The sequence below is a fragment of the Salmo trutta genome, chromosome 8, assembly GCF_901001165.1.
Source record: "Salmo trutta chromosome 8, fSalTru1.1, whole genome shotgun sequence".
Classification (NCBI taxonomy): domain Eukaryota; kingdom Metazoa; phylum Chordata; class Actinopteri; order Salmoniformes; family Salmonidae; genus Salmo; species Salmo trutta.
In genome coordinates, this window is record NC_042964.1 from 22,010,532 (window position 1) to 22,037,585 (window position 27,054).

Below are 27,054 nucleotides of genomic sequence, written 5' to 3' on the forward strand. Positions count from 1 at the left end.
CACGCGATGTGAAGCGTTTGTATGGCCTGTGCAGAGAGGAGAGAACAGGGATAGACCAACACATAGTTGATAGGCTACAGGAGAGGCTACGCTAATGCAAAGGAGATTGGCATGAAAAATTAACTAAACAACTGGGGAAGCGAGAGAGCAGGGCCTCCCTCACTAACAATTCACTGAAACACTAAAACGCTAAAATATAACTTTTCTAGGTACCACTAGAAATTAAAATTGATGTAAACTACAGTGGTTCAATGTTTCCAGGAATAGGCTCAAACTAAGTTTATTCCGCTAGATAACTTGGTACAGTATTCTTCCGTGAAAACCCACCTAGTGCGCCGTGTCCTATGACGCCGTTTATGCTGTACTTGGCACTATACATATTTTCACATTATATCTTTGTATCTGAGTGTGTGGGTCCTTTTTGACTTCATTAAAGTCCCCTCCTCCCCCACATTCAGTAGAACAGGATGAGATGACAGGAAAAGAGAAGTGGGGGTGGATCTGATAACTTCTCCTCAGCTCACAAGTACAAATCCCACCGTTTACTGTGTAATTATTCACCACCAGAAATGCATCATATACTGCATGGGCAACATTATAATTACATATCAGTCTGAAATAATGTTTTATAAACCCTTACAAAACAAATGTCAGTCATGAATTAAGAAAAAAATACAGTTAGAGTTCATTGATGTATTTAAGACATAACTGCAGTTATCCTAGTCTGGCAATGTATCATATTATGTAAAATAAACAATAATTTGATACAGTACCATATGACCTTAAATCTAATGAATGACACCCATTAGGCACAGGGTCGTAAGATCTGTTGTGTTCTAGAAGTACTACAACAGCTGCTGACCCAACCACACCATTGGCACTCATTCAAAACTGCAGAATACATACATCATGATATGTTCCTGAATATAGGTATTATGTAGGTGTTATCACACATTAATAAAGCAAACACTTCGAGATATGCAATCAATCACTGATGACTAGGCATTCTACAGTCAACACACCATGTAAAGACCAACAACTGTTTTCATTACTTTATCATGCAAGCAAGCATATGCAATAGATCCTATTTGGGGATGATTCTACCCTCTTGGTTTCACATTAGAATAAGGAGACCGTTGAAAAGACCCTAAGGAGCCAACTGACTAAAGTCAGTATGTGGTTATCCATTTAGGCAAGACAGAATGTGTCCTGTTTGGTTCCAAACACAAAGTGAAAAACTCTCCATCTTCTCAGTCAAGTTTAATGTTGTAGCGATGAAGGAAAAATGCTCTGTTACATACATTGGGATGTGAACTGGACCAACACATGACATGCAAACTTGTGGCTCTGAAGGTCATTGCGAAGGTTCTCTCCAGGACAAAGTTACTGGGAAGGTTAGCCAAGTTCCTGTATACAGAGTCTAAGAGGACCCTGGCAACATCTCTGATACAGTGCCACTATGACTATGCTTGTATCTCATGATTCAGTGGCATAACAAAAAATCTGAAGGACAAACTTCAAATGGCCCAAAACAAACTAATGAGAATTATACTCAAGCTCAGCCATAGAGACGCACGTTGGTCCTAATCATTTCAGGGAACTGAACTGGCTTCCAGCTGATCTGGTGGTGGTGCAGATCAAACTGTTGATAGTTTTTAAAGTGATACATGACCCCCCCAATTACCTGTCTGGTTATTTCAATTTCATTAGAGACCCTCATAGCCATCACACCAGAGCCAGTGTTGCCAATATGAGACAGATGCCCTATAGGTGTCACGCCTGCTCCTGCTTCCCCTCCCTGGAGCTCGAAGGTGCCAGGCTCCCCAGCATTACGCACTCCTACCTTTTCCCCGTCACACGCATTATTTGACTCAGCTGGACTCAATCACTTCTGTCATTACCTCCCCTGTATCTATCTGGTTCCCCGCTCTATTCCCTGCTGCAGCATTGATTGCCATGTCCTTGTTTTCCCGTGTGCTGATGCTGTGCCTGTCTTGTTTCATGTCTGTTCTTCATTAAATGTTGAACTCCCCGTACCTGCTTCTCGACTCCAGCATCGGTCATTACAGAATGCTGCAGCCACCACACGAAGCATTGGGGAGTGCTGGCTTTCCGGTTGGTGGTGACGTCGGTTCCGGGGCCGCCACCGATGGAACCGGGGGTGCCTAAGCCTTGTGTATATTTTCTTTCAAGAGGATCACAATGGGGATACATTTTTAATCTTGTTTGTGTCATCCTCGTTGATGGTTGCATTGCGTTTATTTTGTGTTTAAAATGTTTAAATAATTAAAAATAGTTACAAAACTTACCATACTGGAAGGTAGAGAGTAGGATAAGTAGTATTCCCTATTTGGAGAAGCAGGAGAAAGGACCACCGGACATCTCTTTAAGGTGTTGTATGACTGTTTCCTCTGGCTACATGTCCTTATCTATCACTGTCACTGATAGCTAGCAGTTGTCACGTCCTGACCCTGGTATGAGGTCATTTTCCCCTGGTCGATTGGTAAGTGTGTGACAGGGGGGTGTTATTGTCTATGTGTTTTGGGTTTTCTGTTTTCTGTTTTCTGTGTGGGTTGTTTTGAGTTTCATTCTATGTTGTCATTTTCTATGTTGTGGCCAGGTATGGTTTCCAATCAGAGGAGGCTATCTATCATTGTCTCTGATTGGAAGCCATACTTAGGCAGCCTGTTTTCCTTTGGGGTTTGTGGGTGGTTGTTTCCGTTTAGTCGTGTGTACCTGACAGGACTGTTGTTGTTCTGTTGTTAAAGTGATTTCATTAATCTGTTGGGGTTAGGGGGCAGTATTTTCACGGCAGGATAAAAAACGTACCCGATTTAAACTGGTTACTACCCTTGCTCAGAAACGAGAATATGCATATAATCAGTAGATTTGGATAGGAAACACTCTAACGTTTCTAAAACTGTTTGAATGGTGTCTGTGAGTATAACAGAACTCATATGGCAGACCAAAACCTGAGAAGATTCCATACAGGAAGGCCCTGTCTGACAATTTGTTGTCCTTCTGTTGCATCTCTATCGAAAATACAGCATCTGTGCTATAACGTGACACTTTCTAAGGCTTCCATTGGCTCTCTAAAGCCGCCAGAAAGTGGAATGGGGTGTCTGCTGTCTCTGGACAAAGTACAGCAGCAGAGTTTCTAAGTGGTCAGCCTGCGGACAGTGAGACTGAGATGCGCGTTCACGAGACTTCTGCATTTTTTTCTTTCAGCCATTGAATGAATACAACGTTGCCCGTTTGGAATATTATCGCTATTTTACGAGAAAAATAGCATAAAAAATTGATTTTAAACAGCGTTTGACATGCTTCTAAGTACGGTAACGGAATATTTTGAAAACGAACAAAACGGAGGTATTTGGATATAACTATGGATTATTTGGAACCAAAACAACATTTGTTGTTGAAGTAGAAGTCCTTGGAGTGCATTCTGACGAAGAACAGCAAAGGTAATGCAATTTTTCTAATAGTAATTCTGAGTTTAGTGAGCCCCAAACTTGGTGGGTGTCAAATTAGCTAGCCTGTGATGGCCGAGCTATGTACTCAGAATATTGCAAAATGTGCTTTCGCCGAAAAGCTCATTTAAAATCTGACATAGCGTTTGCATAAAGGAGTTCTGTATCTATAATTCTTAAAATAATTGTTATGTATTTTGTCAACGTTTATCATGAGTAATTTAGTAAATTCACCGGAAGTTTTCGGTGGGTATGCTAGTTCTGAGCATCAAATGCTCATGTAAAAAGCTGTTTTTATATAAATATGAACTTGATTGAACAAAACATGCATGTATTGTATAACATAATGTCCTAGGAGTGTCATCTGATGTAAACCATCAAAGGTTAGTGCGGCATTTAGCTGTGGTTTGGGTTTTTGTGACATATATGCTTGCTTTGAAAATGGCTGTGTGATTATTTTTGGTAGGGTACTCTCCTGACATAATCTAATGTTTTGCTTTCGCTGTAAAGCCATTTTGAAATCGGACAATGTGGTTAGATTAACGAGAGTCTTGTCTTTAAAATGGTGTAAAATAGTCATATGTTTGAGAAATTGAAGTTAGAGCAGAGCTATTTGTATTTCGCGCCACACGATTCCACTGGCTGTTGACTAGAGTGGGACGCAAACGTCACACCTAGCCCATAAAAGTTAAATACAAAGAATGAGCACTGTACACGCTGCACCTTGGTCTCCATTCAACGACCCCTGTGACAGCAGTTGACTATCCAAAACACACAGAGAAGAAAGAGTAGAGAGGAGAAAGAACAGAGACTTCCTTTTTGATGAGGGCTGCTTTACTATAAATAATTCCTGTATATTAGCTGAAAAATAAGTCACTTTCTATAGTTGCTCTCTGAAAATAACCCTTCACTCAGCTTGAGCGTTAGATGATGAGACGTGGGTGAGTTTGCGGTCTGTCACTGTGTTGATCAGTCTGATGGTGGTGGTTTAGGAGCGTGTGTTTCCTAACTGCTGCTGGTTGTGTGTTTAATGGTCATGGTGTTTCACAGATACCGGTAGCTTTGTTACTTTGTGAGGAGACCACTCAATGTTGCAGAGAAAGAGAAAGGAGAGAGATAGAAGGCTCGGGAGATGAGAGAGAAAGACAGAGAGCGAGATTGAGAGCGAGACGGAGACAGAGAGAAAGAAAGACAAAGTGCAAGGGGGGTGAGAGTGTGTGTGGGAGGGTGAGAGAGAGCAAAAATGTCATAACAGTGTTGGTGCAGTTTCATCTTGGCTTCATATGCCTGCAGAAGTGTTTGCATGACTTCTTCCGCATGCTCATAGGTCAGTGTGGCTGAGGGAAATGAAACACCTTGTCACGCCCTGGCCATAGAGAGGGTTTTGTTCTCTATTTTGGTTAGGCCAGTGTGTGACTAGGGTGGGCATTCTATGTGCCCTTTTCTTTGTTTTGTGTATTTCTTTGTTTTGGCCGGGTATGGTTCTCAATCAGGGACAGCTGTCTATTGTTGTCTCTGATTGGGAACCATATTTAGGTAGCCTTTTACCACAGGGATTTTGTGGGTAATTAATTTCTGTTTAGTGTTTTCCACCTTACGGAACTGTTTCGGTTCTTCTCTTTGTCAGTTTTGTCATTGTCATTCTTCCATCACTCCAACCCTCTATCCCTCCATCCTTCCATCCCTCTATCCCTGACCCCCTCAAGGACCTGCAACATATCACCACACAAAGTTGTTTAGGACATGCTGTAACGGCCGTCGAAGGGAGTAGACCAAGCGCAGCGGGTTGAGTGCTCATTTTTAACTTTTATTGAACATGTAAATAAAACAAGAAACGAACGACAGCTTAACAGTTCCATCAGGTACAAAACACTAGACTGAAAACAACCACCCACAAACACAAGCTGAAAAACCTCTACTAAATAGGACCTCCAATCAGAGACAACAAGAAACAGCTGTCTCCAATTGAAGGTCAAACAAAACCCCTAAACATAGAAATAGAAAAACTGGACATAGACATATACTAACATAGAACATATACCAAAACCCCCGAAACACATAAAACAAACACCCCCTGCCACGCCCTGACCAAACTACAATAACAAACAACCTCTTTGACTGGTCAGGATGTGACAGTACCCCCCCAAATGTGCAGACCCCGGATGCACATCACACAAAAAAAGAAACACAACAAAATTAACCCCAAAATAAAAAATAATCCTAAACTAAAGGGAGGGAAGGGAGAGTGGCTACCGTCACCGACGACTCCCGTGCTACACCCCCCCGCCCCCCCAAGGTGGTTCAGGCTCTGGCCTTAGTCCCCAACCTAACCTGTCCACCCCCGCTGAAGACCTCGGGCTGATGCGCGTCGCTGGAGACCTCGGGCTGAAGCGTGACTCTGGGAGCTCGGGACTGGAGGGCAACTCTGGGAGCTCCGGACTGGAGGGCGACTCTGGCTGCGCCGGTTCCGGACTGTAGGGCGACTCTGTCTGCACCGGTTCCTGACTGTGGGCCGTCTCTGTCGGTTCCGGACTGTGGGCCGTCTCTGTCGGTTACGGACTGTTGGCCGTCTCTGTCGGTTCCGGACTGTGGGCCGTCTCTGTCGGTTCCGGACTGTGGGCCGTCTCTGTCGGTTCCGTACTGTGGGCCGTCTCTGCCGGCTCCGGACTTTGGGCCATCTCTGCTGGCTCCGGACTGTGGGCCGTCTCTAGACGGGGTACTGTCGCCGGAAGCTTTGGACGGGGCACTGTTGCCGGACACTCTGGACGGGGCACTGTTGCCGGACACTCTGGACAGGGCACTGCTGCCGGACACTCTGGACGGGGCACTGCTGCCGGACCTCTGGACGGGGCACTGTTGCCGGACACTCTGGACGGGGCACTGTTGCCGGACACTCTGGACAGGGCACTGCTGCCGGACACTCTGGACAGGGCACTGCTGCCGGACACTCTGGACGGGGCACTGTTGCCGGACACTCTGGACGGGGCACTGTTGCCGGACACTCTGGACGGGGCACTGTTGCCGGACACTCTGGACGGGGCACTGTTGCCGGACACTCTGGACGGGGCACTGTTGCAGGACACTCTGGACGGGGCACTGTTGCCGGAAGTCCTGGACAGGGAATGCGCACTGGAAGCCTGATGAGTGGGGCTGGTACTGGAGGTACCAGACTGGAGACATGCACCCCAAGGCTAGTGGTCCCGTGTGGCTCAGTTGGTAGAGCATGGTGTTTGCAACGCCAGGGTTGTGGGTTTGATTCCCACGGGGGACCAGTACGGAGAAAAAATGTATGAAATGTATGCATTCACTACTGTAAGTCGCTCTGGATAAGAGCGTCTGCTAAATGACTAAAATGTATATGTAGTGCGAGGAGCAGGATGAGCTGGACTGGGCTGATGGCCTGGTGCATGGGGCTGGTACTGGAGGTACCAGACTGGAGACGCGCACCCCAAGGCTAGTGCGAGGAGTGGGAACAGGATGTACTGGGCTGACGCACTGGAGGCGTGGTGCTGGCTTTGGAGGCGCCAGACTGGAAACACACACCTCAGGGCTAGTGCAAGAAGCGGGAGCAGGACGAACTGGACTGGGCTGATGCACTGGAGGCCTGGTGTGTGGTGCTGGCTTTGGATGCGCCAAACTAGAAACACGCACCTCAAGGCTAGTGCGAGGAGCAGGAATTGGATACACTGGGCCATGGGTAAGCACTGGAGGTCTGGAGTGCACAGCCTGCACAACCCTTCCTGGCTGAGTGCTCAATGTAGCCTGGCCACGCTGAGGAGCTTCCACCGATCGCACCGGTCTTTGAATGCTTCTTCTCACTACAGTGCGCATTTCCCCATAGCTCGGTGCTTTCTTGACTCGATGCTCCCCATAATAAGCACGAGGAGTTGGTTCAGGTCTATTGCCTAACTCTGCTCAACTCCCCGTGTGCCCCCCCCAAATTTTTTTGGGGGGGCTGCCCAAAAAATTGTCCTCCCATAATTGCTGTTCCTTCTGCCAGGTCCATCCTTCAGGCTGGTGCTCCAATCCCCACTGCTTGGTCATCTTGTGGTGGGTGGTTCTGTAACGGCCGTCGAAGGGAGTAGACAAAGGCGCAGCGGGTTGAGTGCTCATTTTTAACTTTTATTGAACACGTAAAGAAAACAAGAAACGAATGACAGCTTAACAGTTCCGTCAGGTACAAAACACTAGACTGAAAACAACCACCCACAAACACAAGCTGAAAAACCTCTACTAAATAGGACCTCCAATCAGAGGCAACAAGAAACAGCTGCCTCCAATTGAAGGTCAAACAAAAACCCTAAACATAGAAATAGAAAAACTAGACACGGACATAGACATATACTAACATAGAACATATACCAAAGCCCCCGAAACACATAAAACAAACAACCTGTCATGTCCTGACCAGCAGAGGGAGTAGTTGTTTAGTATTTGGTCAGGATGCGGCAGAAGTTGTGTGTTGTATGTAGTTTCTAGTTGTTCTGTTTCTGTGTTAGTCTGTGTGACTCCCGATCAGGAACAGCTGGATATCGTTGTTCCTGATTGGGAGTCATATATTAGGTGTGTGTTTTTCTCCTGGGGTTGTGGGTTGTTTATTTTTACACTGCTAAAGTATCTGTATAGCCTGTAGAACTGTTACTAGTCGTTCTTGTTTATTGTTTTCCCGTGTTCACTTTATTCAAATATAATTAAAGATGAGCATACATATCCCGGCTGCGTTTTGGTCTATTCAACACGGCTACATTCGTGACAGAACAACCCACCATAAAGAGACCAAGCAGCGGAGAAAGGAGCAGCAGGTGGAGTATATGGACTATAGAGAGAGATGGACTTGGGAACAGATTCTGTCCGGAGAGGGCCTGTGGAAGAAGGCTGGGGAGGACCAGGAACGCTACCGCGGAACACGACTGGCGAGGAAGCCGGAGAGGCACCCCCAATAATTTATTTGGGGGGGGGCACACGGGTAGTTTGGCTAGGCCAAGGAAGAGCCATAAGCCAGCTACCCGTGAGTATGTGGAGGAGCGTATGGAGTGGAGGGCACCGTGTTTTGCTGAGGTGCGCACAATCTCGCCCATATGCACGCACAGTTTGGTGCGAGCTATTCCAGCCCCTCGCAGATGCCGTGCTAGAGTGGGCATCCAGCCTGGTAGGAGGATGCCTGCGCAGGGCGTCTGGTCGCCGATACGCCTCCTAGGACCAGGCTACCCTATGCCCGCTCTACGCACGGTAACCATCAAGCCCCTGCACAGCCCAGTTTGCCCTGTACTAGCACCCCACTCGTACAGGGCTGCTAGTTCCACCCAGCCAGGACGGGTTGTGCAGTCTGTCCAGTTCCCGCCTCTCGTGCTGACCCGGAAGTGCGTACCTCCAGTCTGGCACGACCAGTACCAGCACCACGGATCAAGCTTCCAATGAGTCAGCCTAGTCCTATTCAGCCTGTTCCCGCTCCTCGCACTAGCCATGGGGTGCGTGGTTTCAAACTGGCAGTTCCAGTACCAGCACCACACCTCAGGCTTATAGTGCGTAATAGTAGTTCCTTCCCGCACTAGCCCTAGGGTGTGTGTCTCCAGCCTGGTACCTCCTCTACCAGCCCCACGCATCAGGCTTCCAGTGCGTCAGCCCAGCCTCGAGAGTTCGGAAACAGTGCCCCGTCCAGAGGATCCGACAACAGTGTCCAGTCCAGAGTATCCGGCAACAGTGTCCAGTCCGGAACCAAGGGAGTCTGCCTGCGACCCGGAACCGAGGAACAGCTGGATATCGTTGTTCCTGATTGGGAGTCATATATTAGGTGTGTGTTTTTCTCCTGGGGTTGTGGGTTGTTTATTTTTACACTGCTAAAGTATCTGTATAGCCTGTAGAACTGTTACTAATCTATTCAACACGGCTACATTCATGACACACCCCCTGCCACGCCCTTACCAAACTACAATAACAAACAACCTCTTTTACTGGTCAGGACGTGACACATGGAGTCAAATAAACTCTTAAGAATTAAACAAAGAGACTCTTAAGAATTAAACAAAGAGACATACTTTAAATAGATACATTATACTTTGATATCAGAGCATTAGTTCCATATTAGTATCATATTAAGTATCAATAGCATATGGCTATTAGTCTTAAAACCTGTTGGGGATAGGGGGCAGTATTTGCACGGCCGGATAAAAAACGTATCCGATTTAATCTGGTTACTACTCCTGCCCAGTAACTAGAATATGCATATAATTGTTTGATTTGGATAGAAAACACCCTAAAGTTTCTAAAACTGTTTGAATGGTGTCTGTGAGTATAACAGAACTCATATGGCAGTCAAAACCCTGAGACAAATCCTGACAGGAAACTGAAATCTGATGTGTGGATATCACTTCAAACATTTGCCATTGAAACACACAGGGGCTTATGAATCATTTAGCACTTCCTAAGGCTTCCACTAGATGTCCCCAGTCTTTACAAAGTAGTTTGAGTCTCCTACTATCAAAACTGACTGAAAGAGAGGCTGTGGAAAGTGGTCACAGGTGGAGGGCCATTTACCATTATGAAGCGGCCGCCCATGGCTACCCTCCCCTTTCGAAACGTTTTGAAAGACAATGCAAACGTCCCCATGGAATATTACTGAAGCTCTGGTTGAAAAAGGCCCTAAAGATTTATGTTATACAACGTTTGACATGAACTTAAATTTTTTTTTTTGTACATTCGTGACGACAAGTCCTACTCAGCACGGTACATTTTCAGTAGCCTTCGGAGCGCGCTAACAATTGGGACATAAATTATTAACTTTTTCAAACAAAACTACATTTGTTATGGACCTGGGATTCCTGGAAGTGCTTCTGATAAAGATAATCAAAGGTAAGGTTTTATTTACAATAGTATTTTTGATGGTTGATCATTCCAAGATGGCTCCAACATGTATAGCCTAGCCTATTTTGCTGGGTATACCACATCGTTTATTGCAAAGTGTGATTTCCCAGTAAAGTTATTTTTAAATCTGGCAAAGCAGTGGCATTCAAGACATGTTAATCTATAAGTCTTTGAATGACAATATTACATTTTAACAATTTTTTCGAATAGTAATTTTGTAAATTGTTGTGCTGATTCATCGGAAGCATTTGAGGGAAAAGATTTTCTGAATGTCACGCGCCGATGTAAAATGCTGTTTTTATATATAAATATGAACTTTATCGAACAAAAAATGCATGTATTGTGTAACATGATGTCCTAAGATTGTCATCTGATGAAGATTGTCAAAGGTTAGTGCTGCATTTAGCTGTGTTTTGGGTATTTGTAATACATGCTAGTTGCTTTGAAAATGGCTGTGTGATTATTTCTGGCTGGGTTCTCTCCTAACATAATCTAATGTTTTGCTTTTGCTGTAAAGTCTTTTTGAAATAGGACAACTTCGTTCGATTCAGGAGAGGTGTATCTATAAAACGGTGTAAAATAGTCATATGTTTGAGAAATTGAAGTTATAGCATTTTGCGCGACGCGATTCCACTGGCTGTTGATTAGGGTGGGACGCAAGCGTCCCACTGGCCCAGACAGGTTAAAATCAGACATAGCGATTGCATAAAGGAGTTCTGTATCTATAATTCTTAAAATACTTGTTATGTTTTTTGTGAACGTTTATCGTGAGTAAATTCACCGGAAGTGTTCGGTGGGAATGCTAGTCACATGCTAGTCACATGCTAATGTAAAAAGGTGGTTTTTGATATAAATATGAACTTGATTGAACAAAACATGCATGTATTGTATAACATAATGTCCTAGTATTGTCATCTGATGAAGATCATCAAAGGTTAGTGCTGCATTTAGCTGTGGTTTGGGTTTATGTGACATTATATGCTAGCTTGAAAAATGGGTGTCTGATTATTTCTGGCTGGGTACTCTGCTGACATAATCTAATGTTTTGCTTTCGTTGTAAAGCCTTTTTGAAATCGGACAGTGTGGTTAGATTAACGAGAGTCTTGTCTTTAAAATGGTGTAAAATAGTCATATGTTTGAGAAATTGAAGTAATAGCATTTCTAAGGTATTTGAATTTCGCGCCACGGGATTACACTGGCTGTTGAGTAGGTGGGAAGCAAGCGTCCCACTGGCAAGAGAGGTTAACTGGGGCTGTACCTGGCTTCAATTGAGAATAGACCGAATCTACCTCATGTGGGGTTGCTGTTTCTGTAAGGAATGAAGATAAAACATCAGCATAATATAACAGTTATATACAGAATATTATGCATCTAGTCAATTTGGGGTCAGAGGTGTGTGGTTATGATAGGGGGAAAATGAAAGGAGGGATGTCCAATCTTACCTTTCTTCTTCTTGGCTTTGGCCATCTGTTTAAGGTCAACCTCAGCATAGGTCACATCAACAAGTCCAGTTGCTGCTGAAAATGGACATTTCCAGTCAATAAATTAAGGAATTAGATTATTCAGCATCTTTTTTGAAACTCCAAAAATACACATTTAGATTTCACTGACTGCCAACCTGTAGAATGGGTCTCACCTGTGGTCTTCCCTGTCTTGACCTCAGAATAGACTGGATTTTCTTCTGGATCAGCTGTCATTTCTGAGGAGGAGGAGAGAATTTGTTCATAAAAAACACTGCTACATTTTGTATTAATTTATGTGACAGTTGAGAATTACTTTTCTTTTTCTTGTCCAACTTTTTGAGTTGAATCTGTGCGTACATCACATCACTTGATCCAGCAGTAGCAGCACCAGCATCTGAAATATACAGGTAATACACTAATATCTCTACTTACTGTTAACATGTTAGTAATATTAAATATATGAAGAACAAAAGCAACAACAACTCTATATTGTATTCATGCTAAATTTAAAATACAGGTAGCCTAGTGGTTAGTAACCAAAAGGTTGCTGGGCCAGTAACCAAAAGGATGCTGGATCGAATCCCTGAGTTGACAAGGTAAAAATCTCAGGGGCTGTCATTCAGCCCCTGAGCAAAGCAGTTCCCCAGGTGTCAGAATATTCTGTTGCAACAGGAATCTGTAATGAGAAATGCATACTACTATACTGTTTCAAGTCATTACTGTTTTAAACTTTTGTTATTAGACATTTTTCTCCTAAACATGAACCAAAAAGATAAATGAGAATTGATAAAAGTCTCACCTTTGGCTTTTTTATATCGACACAGCAGTACCTGGAGAATGGCCAGTAGAACACCAGCAACAACCAGGCCCACAACCACTCCTACAAGGACTGATGTAGAGGGTCCAGGAGTTACACCTGGAGAAAGAACAGCAAATTACCGTCAGACTCTGAGTTAGTTTTAGAAAATAAAAAAAGTAATGGACAAAGCAAAACATTACTACACATTTCTACACAGACATGTGAACACACACACAACATCATTCACAGTGAAAGTGACAGGATCACTGATGATTGATGATATGGATCTGGACTGGATCTCTCCCTGACACCAGTAGAGACCCTGGTCAGACTCAGCAGCTCTACTGATGGTGAAGGTGGCTCCTGTTGTAGTGTGTCTGCCAGACAAGGTCACTACTTTCTTAGTGTTGTCTTAGTACCATGTATAGCTCCAGCCACTGTCAGACCCCACTGAACATGTCAGAGTTACTGTCTTTCCAGTGTCTGCAGGGTTTGGTTTTACGGTCAGCGTAGTTTCAGGCAGAGCTAAGAAAACAAAGATCAGAATGTAAAATTTGGATACATGCTTGGTTATTAAAAATAATATATATGTTGTAGTTAAGTTTTGATTAAAGTTGAGTTTACATACTGTAGGTGTATGTTGACACTATTCAGTTAGAATTTACAGTGTTTACAGTACGGTATTTACATTAACCCACCTTGGCTCAGAATTCAGAAAGTCCAGATATTGATTGAAGATAAATAATGAACTCATCAGTGACGTTGATGTGGAGAGATAAACTGAGATATGAATTTTGGTGCGGTCTTGTCCTTGTCCCCTCGCACTGGTTCTGACCAGCCTGGTCAGAGAGAGAGATGGTGATGGTTTTACTGGTCTGACCTGAAATATGTTCCTTATTTATTAACCAGTGGTATGTCCAGCCTGTGAAGTCTGTCACAATGCAGCTTCTATCAGATACCGAGGTACCGTACTCTGGAATTCTTATCTTCACATTGTCAAAACCTCATCATCCCTCAATAACTTCAAGCGCAGACTGGGGGTCAGCCTGATGAACCAAACTACCCAATAATCCCCTTCATGTAGCCTAACTCTCACACACACACAAACACATGTACACACATATAATCAAATATGTTTTTTCTTGTTTCCTGAATATATTATGTACACTTATAATTAATATGCTTTGTTTAACTGATTGAACAAAATTTTTTTTTTTACTTATATTTGTGGTGTGGTTTTCATATCAGCTTTTTTGGGCTTTTAACCTCAATAAATAAAGACAGACGGACGGACGGACGGACGGACGGACGGACGGACGGACGGACGGACGGACGGACGGACAGACAGTGTAGGCCTCCCCTCAAACCGTTGCTAAGTTGTCAGGTGGCAAGCCTAGACAACTAACCTTAGTTGTCCCCCCCCCACACACAGAGTGTAGTTTAATTTAGCTTCACATCATTACATTTTGAAGATATTAATCATTTTTTTTTTACTATTTACCTTGTAATGTATAGAGTTTGAGATGCTGTTTGAAGAAACAAGGTAAACATCTGGGGTTTCTTATCGCCCCCTTCAGGACAGACCTGTAACTACTCCATGTTCTTGTGGATCACAATATAGAAACTAAGATGTGATTGGTCACATAGCAACAACATAACCCCTCAGTCTACTGGGTCTGTCCCCTTATTCCTTCCTCTCTCTATGTCATCATATTAGTTTATATGATATGTTTCTCAGGCTCATGCTACAACCTGATTAAAAGCTGTAGTGACCAACAACTCCATTACTCTGCAGTCGGTAAACACAGTGTAACCAAACAACGTCATCATCAGTTACCACATTTATTGTGCATATATGACATACTTCATATTCTATGAATGAAACATTTTCTTGTCCAATAAAGGAAATAGTTAGCTAACAATATTCAAAATGCAGAGAAATACATGAATCATCATCATCGCAGAGTTGCACATAAAGTGTACTCCATTCTAAGCCTCTGGCAAGTCTTCCGGACCCCTACAGTTCCTGTGGCTGTGACACGAATGGGGCTTTGACAGAATTATAAAGGTACAAATGCTTAAAGAGAAACAGAAAAAATAGCATCTGATGTCATATTCATCTCTACACAACTTCCTCTTACTGTAAAAGTAAATGGACACATCAGCGCTGTGGTCTTTCTGTGGGAGGAAGAGAGAACTAGAGTATATATCAGAGATAGAAACTTAGTGGATAAAACAGTTGTCTTAAAAGTGAAGTCAATATTGCATTTATCATACCTGGTCATGTTCACATGTTCAGTACAATCTTTGATGTCACTAGGAGAGGTGTCAAAGGTTTGACGTCATGGCATGTTTATCATTTGGTTTATGTTGTAGCTATTTGGAGGTCAACTGCATGTAGATGTTCTTGAGTTACAGTCTGTCAACTGTTCAAAGTAATAACCCAGGAAAGTAGTGATCACAGTGATAGATTGAATGTAAAAGAGAAATGAAGAAGTGAACTATTTGTAAGTCGCTCTGGATAAGAGCGTCTGCTAAATGACTTAAATGTAATGTAAATGTAACTACAGAAAATGTATGCTGCAAGAACATTGTCATTCTTCTCTCTGAAAAGGACATAAATCCCTGCACAATTTTTCATGTGTACTCATCAGCCCAGGTTTTTGCAATATGAATTACAACCAATTCTCTATGTGGCTCTCTCTGATCACGGTGGGAAACGACAGCTTCACACAGTGCCTTCCTTCACAAACCCACACTGCTAAATTTGAAGAGAGCAAACCATGACCCCTCAACTATGACAAACAAATTACCTAATGTGAAGTTCCTCAGCCTTTTAATTTCATACACTTTGCACTGGAAAAAGTCAAACTTAACCAATTGCTTATTTAGCGTTATTATGCAAGTTGAGTGGACTTAAAAATGACAAAAATTTGAGCCAAAGTGTTAGAATCTTTTATCAACAAACTCTGCTTGAAGTCAGTTGTATTTGAACAAGCTTGTTGAGTAAAATACAAAAGGAATCTTTGCTCAAAACAACTCAGAACAACACCAATCATCATCATTATCATTATTCCAGCATGATCTCTTGCAGGTTGATTTTCAGAATGGTTTGTTTCAATACCTGTGTTTTTGTATGTACTATTGGTTGATTAGTCTTATGCTACACAAACATAGATAACATAGATTTTTCTAAACTAATCCTATCTGTTACTAGTTGGACTTATTTCACACATTACTGATATGTTTGTTCCAGTTTATATGATAGTCTCAATAATCAATCTTCTCTACCCCAGCAGTCATTCTGAATGCAGGTTGTGTGTAACTGGAAGTTTAAATTGTTGGATATCCTAACTTTGGCTGGATTCCAATAGAAATGACACATCCCTTTGCAAGCCGGCATAATTTGACTAAACCAGGAGTTTCAGACCAGTGTGTTAGGGTATAACTAGGCACTCAGGGGCTTTATGATATATGTAATGTGTTGTCATAATGAGTTAAATTTTAAAGATAACATATCCACTTAGACATTCACTTGGTGAAGGCTACAGTACTGAAAACCATTCAATACAACAATCGTGTCTCTGTCGCTAACAAATAGAGTCGTGAGTGGTAATTACAATTCACTCTAAATGCAAGGCACTCAAGGTATGCAAATAAGGTAGAATCATTTGTTTTTCTCTGAACAGCATATTTTTTTAGAATGAACTGAATTCCATCTGGTTATTGGGACAGACATGAATGCCATTTTGGACATGCGGACAAATCAAATAAGACCATCTACAATCAAAACGCAACCAAGGCTCCTCAGCAAATACTCTCTGATTACAACTTCATTGATGCCTGGCGAGCACATAATCCTAACGCAAAAAAGAGTACACTTTCTATTCACAGGCATAAATCAACCTCACTAATCAATGTCATACTATTAACTAAAACTATTTTCTTTAATCTAGAAAATAGAAATTCGACATATGGGCTTGTCTGATCACCACGCCTTCTACAGCCTATTACACATTACCGAATCTTCTAATTGTATCTAGGCCTTCAAAGAAAGGTATAAGGCCTTATGATATACTGTATATATGACAATCATCAAAGGGAGAAGGAAATAAAGCAAATAGTGTAGGTTGTGATGACATTTAACAGTAACATCTAGGCCTATCTACAGAATATACACGTGTAAGATGCAGAGGATGCAGAGGGTTACATATCTATGGAATGCCCAGCCTATGACCACATCCTGTTCAGCTCACAGTACTTTCTGGTAGGGAGAGGAGGGTGCCTTCTGGAAGTCCAAATGTGATCTTGTCATACAGAGTCTACAGCTACATGTGACAGATAATCAAGAAGAAACTGTTTCAGCATCAAGAAAGGTAGTGACTAATCTCAAAGTAGACTACGTAGTCTTCCATTCAACCACAGACATTTTACCATTATGACCATTTATATCTTACCTTGTTCAATCTTGGGATAACCAGATCATTGACAGTTTCATAGATGGATATTGAGTTTACATGACTGATTGAACTTGTCAGGAATCAAAATACAGCCCATTACAATACATAAAGCTTCCACACATTCAGATACATAATAACGACAATGCATATTTACATCTCTAATTCTTGTGTTGTCCATAATATCAGCATATATTGCGTTATCAGTTTGATCTGCTGTGTTTTATAAGAACAAAATATCAACCAATCAGAAACATTTTATACAGGATATCAACAAACATACCCAGGAATTAATGAGGGGTCTCACTCTTTTTCTCATTTCTAGCAAATCCCCCCCAAAAATCATATCAGCTGAAGAATACTTCTAGAACAACCTGAAATGTCACTTTAAGTATAGCTGAGGCCCCTAAGCTGTCCATACCTGTGTTACTTCGGCCCCTGCAGTAGCACACTGCCACAGCTACAGTGAGGATCAGCACCACAGTCCCTCCCACTGATATTCTGATGTAGGTGGTATACCACACCAGTCCTGTCACATATTGTACAACACACATGATTAGACTATACAATATGATAAAGACTAAATGGCTCTATATCATATACATCCAATGTAATCACATGCATTACATATTATATTTGACAACATAAGCGTATAAGCACACTGAAAAGTGTATAGAAGGGATTATTATGATATCTAGGTACCTGGGGTGGTTATGTCATTACTACACTTTACTGTCGTAGAGGCAGTTTTCCAACTGACTAGGTTGGAGGCGTTGCACTTTACACTGATGTCTCTCTCTGCTGGTGAGAGAGAGAAGTGAATCTGCTGGGCGTTGCAGGACACGTTGCACACCAGCCTCACCGTACAGGAGTGGTTGGCCAATAGCTTGATGTCTGTCTGGATCGCCACCTTGGATATAGGCTCTGACCAACCAGGAGGGAGATAGAGACTCAAAATGAGTCTTCTAAATGAATCCTACCATAGCCATACCACCAGGAGAAAGACTTGAAAATGTGATGGATATTAAGCAAAGCATGGTGAGTAAGGTCAGTATGAAACCACAAAACCTGTTTTATAGTTTAAAGATCATCAGCCATGGTTATGGATATAAATAAGAATGATATCAAAATAGGATGCAAAAATTGTGATAACAGCCTACCGTGGACCTTCAGAGTGATGGTCTTCATGCCAATCTGACCTTTGTCCCCTTCACCTGTAAGTATAAAATCCCCTGAGTCTTGCAGTGTCAGTTCTCTGACTGTTAAACTGATGTTTTTGGTGTTCATCTTTAGTCTCCCCTCAAACTGGGATCCAGGTGAATATACAACTTCTGAGTTGAATTCTGCAATATCTTTTCCCATATACTTCCACTCCAAGGATTTGAAATGTCTATTCTCTAAGCCTGCCAGCAGCTCCACGGAGTCCCCAACTCTCTTGTTGATGATCAGAGGAACACCTACACCTGAAACACACAAATACACACGTTATTCTGACATCAATCAATGGTTGCACACTATGTTACAATGATCTTATTACTGTGTAATTATTCATGTAAGTACGATGTAGCAAGTGTTGTAGTTACTCATTGTTGCACTGTAATACTTCTTACAGTGTGCCTATATGAATAATTACACAATAATACACTGCAATGCAAAGTCCTACCTAATCAATAATAGATAATCGATTGGAATTATATAGCCGATTTCCAGGTTTCATTTATACTGTACGTGGCACTTTACATATTTGCACTTTATATATTTACTACTTCTGAGTTGAATTCTGCAATATCCTTTCCTCTATACTTCCACTCAAATGATTTGAAATGTCCCCTCTCCAAGCCTGCCAGCAGCTCCACGGAGTCTCCCACTCTCTTGTTGATGAACAGAGGAACGTGAAACACACATGTTCTGACATCAATTGTTGCACGCTATATTACAATGATCAGATTACTGTGTAATTATTCATATACGTACGATTTAGCAAGTATCCGAGTGTGTGGGTCCTATTTTACTTCATTAAAGTCCACTCCTCCCTCACATTCAGAAAAACAGTAGAACAGAATGAGATGACAGGAAAATAGAAGTGGGGGTGGATATCACACTGTGTTTAATGTTTCATTATTCACCAGAAATGCATCAAATACTGCATGGGCAACATTAAAAATGCATGTCAGTCTGAAGTAATGAATTATAAACCTTTACACGAAAAATCATCTGTCTTCAATTAAGACTAATGAAGTCTTAATTGAAGTGTGATATTTAGGGCATACCTGCAGTTATCCTAGTCCTGCAGTGTCTCTTATTATATAATAAAAACAATAATTCGATACAGTCCCATATCACCTTCAATTTAATGAATGACATGCATTTAACACAGGGTCACAAGATTTGTTGCGTTCTAGAAGCACTGCAACAGCTGCCGACCCAACCACACCACTGGCACTCATTCAAAACTGCAGAATACATACATCATGATATGTTCCTGAATATAGGTATTATGTAGGTTTTATCAAACAGTAATAAAGCAAAATATTCTAAATACCCAACCAATCACTGATGGCTAGGCATTCTAGAGTCAACACACACCATTGCAAAGACCAACAAGGAAGTTAGAGAAAGCTGACGGTTTTACTCACTTTATAGTACAAGAAAGCACATGCAATAGATGCAAAGCATGAACAGGAGAAAGTGTTTTTTTTTTTTACAAAACTTACCACAGTGGAGGTTGGAGAGTAGGAGAAGCAGTATTCCCTGTTTGGAGAAGCAGGAGAAGGGACCACCAGACATCTCTGTAAGGCTTTGACTGTTTCCTCAGGCTGTATGTCGTTATCTATCACTGTCACTGGTATCTAGTAGTTGACTAACCGAAACACACAGAGAAGGAATAGTAGAGTAGAGAAAGAGCAGAGACTTCCTTTTGATGAGGGCTGCTGTTCTATAAAATAATTCCTGTATGTTAGCTAGAAGGAAGTCACATTCTATAGTTGCTCTCTGAAAATAACCCTTCACTCAGACTGAGCGTTAGACAATGAGGCGTGGGTGTGTTTGGGGTCTGTCACTGTGTTGATCAGTCTGATGGTGGTAGTTTCAGAGCGTGTGTTTCCTAGCTGCTGCTGGTTGTGTGGTTAATGGTCATGGTGTTTCACAGATACCGGAAACTTGTTACTTTATAAGCAAACCACTCAAGTTGCAGAGAAAGATAGAGGGCTCGGGGGAAGAGAGAGAGAGTGAGACAGAGAAAGAGAAAAAGTGATGGAGAAATAGATACAGAGAACGAGAGAGAGAGAACAAAGGAGAGAGGGGAGGGTTAGAGAGAGTGAGAGCAAAAATATCAAAGCAGTTTGTGTGCATTTTCATGTAGGCTTCATATTCCTGCAGAAGTGTTTGCATGACTTCTTCTGCATGCTCATAGGTCAGTGTGACTGAGGGATATGAAACACCTGCCAACTTTTTCGGGAAGGTAGTGGGTCCCAGGTTATTGACAAAGGCCCCCCCTTCCATGTTTCAAATCAAATCAAATGTATTTATATAGCCCTTCTTACATCAGCTGATATCTCAAAGTGTTGTACAGAAACCCAGCCTAAAACCCCAAACAGCAAGCAATGCAGGTGTAGAAGCACGGTGGCTCGGAAAAACTCCCTAGAAAGACCAAAACCTAGGAAGAAACCTAGAGAGGAACCAGGCTATGAGGGGTGGCCAGTCCTCTTCTAGCTGTGCCGGGTAGAGATTATAACAGAACATGGCCAAGATGTTCAAATGTTCATAAATGACCAGTATGGTCAAATAATAATAATCATAGTAGTTGTCGAGGGTGCAACAAGTCAGCAACTCAAGAGTAAGTGTCAGTTGGCTTTTTCATAGCTGATATTTGAGAGTATCTCTACCGCTCCTGCTGAGTTGAAAACAGCAGGTCTGGGACAGGTAGCACGTCCGGTGAACAGGTCAGGGTTCCTTTGCCGCAGGCAGAACAGTTGAAACTGGAGCAGCAGCATGGCCAGGTGGACTGGGGACAGCAAGGATTCATCATGCCAGGTAGTCCTGAGGCATGGTCCTATGGCTCAGGTCCTCCGAGAGAGAGAAAGAAAGAAAGAGAGAAAGAATTAGAGAGAGCATATTTAAATTCACACAGGACACCGGATAAGACGAGAAATACTCCAGATGTAACAGACTGACCCTAGCCCCCCGACACATAAACTACTGCAGCATAAATACTGAAGGCTGAGACAGGAGGGGTCAGGAGACACTGTGGCCCCATCCGATGATACCCCTGGACAGGGCCAAACAGGCAGGATATAACCCCACCCACTTTGCCAAAGCACAGCCCCCACACCACTAGAGGGATATCTCCAACCACCAACTTACCATCCTGAGACAAGGCCGAGTATAGCTCACAAAGATCTCTGCCACGGCACAAACCAACGGGGGGGCGCCAACCCAGACAGGAAGACCACGTCAGTGACTCACTGAAGTGACGCACCCCTCCTAGGGACGGCATGGAAGAACACCAGTAAGCCAGTGACTCAGCCCCTGTAATAGGGTTAGAGGCAGAGAATCCCAGTGGAGAGAGGGGAACCGGCTAGGCAGAGACAGCAAGGGCAGTTCGTTGCTCCAGAGCCTTTCCGTTCACCTTCAAACTCCTGGGCCAGACTACACTTAATCATAGGACCTACTGAAGAGATGAGTCTTCAATAAAGACTTAAAGGTTGAGACTGAGTCCGCGTCTCTCACATGGGTAGGCAGACCATTCCATAAAAATGGAGCTCTATAGGAGAAAGCCCTGACTCCAGCTATTTGCCTAGAAATTCTAGGGACAATTAGGATGCCTGCGTCTTGTGACCGTAGCGTACGTGTAGGTATGTACGGCAGGACCAAATCGGAAAGATATGTAGGAGCAAGCCCATGTAATGCTTTGTAGGTTAGCAGTAAAACCTTGAAATCAGCCCTTGCCTTAACAGGAAGCCAGTGTAGGGAGGCTAGCACTGGAGTAATGTGATCTTTTTTTTTTTTTAGGGGTTCTAGTCAGGATTCTAGCAGCCGTATTTAGCACTAACTGAAGTTTATTTCGTGCTTTATCCGGGTAGCCGGAAAGTAGAGCATTGCAGTAGTCCAACCTAGAAGTAACAAAAGCATGGATACATTTTTCTGCATCATTTTTGGACAGAAAGTTTCTGATTTTTGCAATGTTACGTAGATGGAAAAAAGCTGTCCTTGAAACAGTCTTGATATGTTCTTCAAAAGAGAGATCAGGGTCCAGAGTAACGCCGAGGTCCTTCACAGTTTTATATGAGACGACTGTACAACCATCCAGATTAATTGTCAGATTCAACAGAAGATCTCTTTGTTTCCTGGGACCTAGAACAAGCATCTCTGTTTTGTCCAAGTTTAAAAGTAGAACGTTTGCAGCCATCCACTTCCTTATGTCTGAAACACAGGCAACATCTTGTGGTGATGTCACTTCCTGTGACTTGTGGTCTCGGTGGCAACCTGTTTTATTTTGTCAGGAGCAGTGACAATGACCTGCCTGCCAGCTGTCTGTCTAACCACATAGACATAAACACATAGACACAGAAACACCCTAACTGTAACAGTGACCTTCCAGACCATGCAGGGACACTGAAAATAGCAGTCAGAGTCATACACCACTAATGTCATTAATCATCATGACCTGTCTGCAGGATGAGGAGGAAATATGGGAGAACTGGTAGTCATTCATACGTAGGTTACTAGCTCCTCAGAACTCCTGCAGAGTATATGACATCATCTAACTGAGAAGAACTATTCATTTCAGGCACAATCTTCCCCAAAAAGTTAATTTGAAAATCTCAATAGGTCTTCAGCTGACGGGGTACAGCATCTGAACTGTGCTCATGGGGCATTTATGTTATATTCTTCAAGATTCAATTGGTAGATATAATTAAGTCCAAAAATGGATGTAGAAATAGCAGATTGTCCCTTTAACTCACACATTGTGGAGCATAAGATCTATACTAGGTTGAAAGGAGTTTTGACCAAATTAGGTTGTATGGAAAAGTTGATGACAATATCCATGTACTGTAAGAAAGTACTCATACCATCTGGTGGATAAAAAGTAGTTTATTAAAAAAGCACAATGCAAACATATTGTAAAAGTACAGTCCATTAGAAGAAAACGTGAATAATACTTATAATATTTCGGAAATTGATATACAAATATGTTAGTCTGTCATCTAAATTACAGATATAATAAATCAAAGATAATATGATTTAATAAATTTACACAACCAAAAAATGACAACGCAATACACAATACAAAGCAGAAACAATTACTGTAGCTGCAGATAAGATCCTCCATCATTACACCTTATAATAAATCAGCTGTTACAGTGAAACACAATTAAACCATGCTTACATACAATACATCTATTGGTGAGTAAAATAAGAAAGAAATCCTTAATGTACAACATGTTATTGTGTGTGTGTGTGAGTCTGCTTGCTTGTGTTCGTTTAACGTGCATAATCCATGTTCCTGTGTTCCTTCTGCTCGTCCTCTGATGATGTGTCCCTCCATCCCTCCATTGTTCCATCCGTCCATCCCTCAATCTTTCCAATCGTCCATCCATCCCTCCATTCTTCTATCTTTCCATCCCTTCCATCACTCCACCCCTCCATATTTCCATCCCTCCATCCTTTTTATCCCTCCATCCCTGACCCACTCAAGGACCTGCAACATATCACCACAAAGTTGTTGTTTTTTCTCATTTTGTACATAATGTTGTCGCTACCATCTCTTATGACCGAAAATAACTTCTAGACATCAGGACTGCGATTACTCACCATGGACTAGCAGAATCCTTTTTCTTCTTTCACAATTTTGACCAGCGCGAGGATATATGGCTCCCTCGGGAACAGGCCCCGACCACCGTGATCTGCGTAAAGAGGAGGTGGAGAAAGAGAGGAGAGAGAGCGGGCTGCCTTCTGAGAATTCAAAGACGATCTAATAAACCCTACTTCCCTCAATTCTGCTAGCAAACATGCAATCTTTGGACAATAAAATCGACGAGTTACAGGGAAGATTAAACTACCAACGGGACATTAAAAACTGTAACATGTGCTTCACGGAGTTGTGGCTGAACAACGACAATATCAACATACAGCTGGCTGGTTACATGATGTACCGGCAGGATAGAACAGCGGCTTCTGGTATGACAAGGGGTGGCGGACTATGTTTTTTTGTATATAACAGCTGGTGCTCTATATCTAAGGAAGTTTTAAGCTATTGCTCGCCTGAGGTAGAGTATATCATGATAAGCTGTAGACCACACTACCTACCGAGAGAGTTCGTCTGTATTCTTCATAGCTGTTTAAACACACCACCTCAGTCAGAGGTTGGCACTAAGATAGCATTGAATGAGCTGTATTTATTTTACCTTTATTTAACTAGGCAGGTCAGTTAAGAACAAATTCTTATTTTCAATGACAGCCTAGGAACAGTGGGTTAACTGCCTGTTCAGGGGAAGAACGACAGATTTGTACCTTGTCAGCTCAGGGATTTGAACACGCAACCTTGCGGTTACTAGTCCAACACTCTAACCACTAGGCTACCCTGCCACCCCATACACCATAAGCAAACAAGAAAACACTCACCCAGAGTGGCGCTCCTAGTAGCCGGGGACTTTAACCTCTTACATCTAGGGGGCAGTAATTTCACGGCTGGATAAAAAACGTACCCGATTTAATCTGATTATTAGTCCTGCCCAGAAACTGGAATATGCATATAATTATTAGCTTTGGAGAGAAAACACTCCAAAGTTTCTGAAACTGTTTGAATGGTGTCTGTGAGTATAACAGAACTCCTATGGCAGGCAAAAACCTGAGATGCTTCTGTTCAGGAAGTACCCTGTCTGAACATTTCTTGCCCTTCTTGATTCTCTCTATCGTTTACAAAGGATCTCTGCTCTTACGTGACACTTCTCACGTCAACAATGGAGTCTCACAGCCCGGGAAAAACAGGAATGATGTCATTCAAAGCCCTGGCTGAAGCACACGAGAGCAAAAGCTGAGTGGTCAGTCAATGGACTAAGCCTTAGGCGCGTGACACGCCCCGCCCCCGGCTTTCGGTTTTTTCCTCAGTTTACAGACAGGCAGATTCCCGGTCGGAATATTATCGCTTCTCTACGAGATAAATTGCATAAATATTGGTTTTAAACAGCGGTTGACATGCTTCGAAGTACGGTAATGGAATATTTCGAAATTTTTTGTCATATTTTGCGTCATGCTCGTGGCCGAGATTTAGCGTTGGGATAGTGTCTAGAACGCACGAACAAAACGTCGCTGTTTGGATATAACGATGGATTATTTGGGACCAAACCTACATTTGTTATTGAAGTAGAAGTCCTGGCAGTGTATTCTGATGAAGAACAAGCAAGGTAAGAACATTTTTCTTATAGGAAATGTGATTTTGGTGAAGGCTACACTGGGTGGGTGTCTAAATAGCTAGCCCTGTAACGCCGGGCTATGTACTTACATTATTGCAAAATGTGCTTCATCCGAAAAGCTATTTTAAAATCGGACATATCGAGTGCATAGAGGAGTTCTGTATCTATAATTCTTAAAATAATTGTTATGCTTTTTGTGAACGTTTATCGTGAGTAATTTAGTAAAATCACCGGAAGTGTTCGGTGGGAATGCTAGTTCTGAACGTCACATGCTAATGTAAAAAGCTGGTTTTTGATATAAATATGAACTTGATTGAACAGACATGCATGTATTGTATAACACAATGTCCTAGGTGTGTCATCTGATGACGATCATCAAAGGTTAGTGCTGCATTTAGATATGGTTTGGGTTTATGTGACATGATATGCTAGCTTGAAAAATGGCTGTGTGATTATTCCTGGCTGGGTACTCTGCTGACATAATCTAATGTTTTGCTTTCGCTGTAAAGCCTTTTTGAAATCGGACAGTTTGGTTAGATAAAGGAGAGTCTTGTCTTTAAATAGCTGTAACATAGTCATATGTTTGAAAAGTGTACGTTTTCGGATTTAGAGGAGTTTGAATTTCGCGCCCCGCCCATCATTGGATATTGGAGCAGACGTTCCGCTAGCGGAACGTGTAGATGTAAGAGGTTTTTAATGCAGGGAAACTTAGATCAGTTCAACTAAATTTCTATTAGCATGTTAAATGTGCAACCAGATGGAAAAGAACTCTGGACCACCTATACTCCACACACAGAGACGCATACTAAGCTCTTCCTCGCCCTCCATTTGGCAAATCTGACCATAATTCCATCCTCCTGATTCCTGCTTACAAGCAAAAATGAAAGCAGGAAGTACCAGTGACTAGATCAATAAAAAAGTGGTCAGATGAAGCAGGTGCTAGGCTATAGGACTGTTTTGCTAGCACAGACTGGAATATGAGGAGCACACCACATCTGTGATTGGCTTCATCAATAAGTGCATTGATGACGCCGTCCCCACAGTGACCGTACGTACATACACCAACCAGAAACCATGGATTACAGACAACATCCGCACTGAGCTAAAGGGTAGAGCTGCCGTTTTCAAGGAGCGGGACTCTAACCCGGATGCTTACAAGAAATTCCGCTATGCCCCTCCGAAGAACAATCAAACAGGCAAAGCATCAATACAGGACTAAGATCGAGTCGTACTGCATCAGCTCTGACTCTCGTCGGATGTGGTAGGGCTTGCAAACCATTACAGACTACAAAGGGAAGAACAGCAGAGAGCTGCCCAGTGACACAAGCCTCCCAGACGAGCTAAACTACTTTTATGCTCGCTTCGAGGCAAATAACACTGAAACATGCATGAGAGCACCAAATGTTCCGGAATACTGTGTGACCACGCTCTACGTAGCCGATGTGAGTAAGACCTTTAGACAGGTCAACATTCACAAGGCCGCAGGGCCAGATGGATTACCAGGATGTGTACTGCGAGCATGCGCTGACCAACTAGCAAGTGTCTTCACTGACATTTTAAACCTCTCCCTGTCCGAGTCTGTAATACCAA

General features: G+C 42.6%; 2 protein-coding genes and 1 long non-coding RNA gene across 5 annotated transcripts in view; all 3 read right to left on the reverse strand.

Moving 5' to 3' along the window:
• LOC115199253 (Fc receptor-like protein 5) overlaps nt 1-27,054 on the reverse strand; it is a 44,369-nt gene that overhangs the window by 13,047 nt on the left and 4,268 nt on the right. The window lies entirely within an intron of this gene.
• LOC115198498 (uncharacterized) lies at nt 11,780-12,325 on the reverse strand. The gene is made up of 3 exons (XR_003879237.1): nt 12,108-12,325; nt 11,968-12,030; nt 11,780-11,848 (listed from the first exon to the last, which is right to left on the reverse strand). It is a non-coding gene; the product is annotated as an uncharacterized LOC115198498 (long non-coding RNA).
• Nucleotides 16,519-20,064, reverse strand: LOC115198488 (SLAM family member 8-like). 3 transcript variants are annotated; one of them, XM_029760463.1, is made up of 6 exons: nt 19,765-19,833; nt 19,025-19,083; nt 18,211-18,513; nt 17,753-17,974; nt 17,472-17,579; nt 16,519-17,266 (listed from the first exon to the last, which is right to left on the reverse strand). In XM_029760463.1, the coding sequence occupies exons 3-6, from the start codon at nt 18,410-18,412 to the stop codon at nt 17,088-17,090; spliced, it is 711 nt and encodes a 236-aa protein (XP_029616323.1). In that variant the 5' UTR covers nt 18,413-18,513; nt 19,025-19,083; nt 19,765-19,833; the 3' UTR covers nt 16,519-17,087. The 3 variants fall into 3 exon arrangements, with proteins under 3 accessions (XP_029616323.1, XP_029616322.1, XP_029616321.1); XM_029760462.1 differs by lacking the exon at nt 19,025-19,083 and having other exon boundaries at nt 16,519-16,921; nt 19,765-20,064; XM_029760461.1 differs by lacking the exon at nt 19,025-19,083 and having other exon boundaries at nt 19,765-20,064.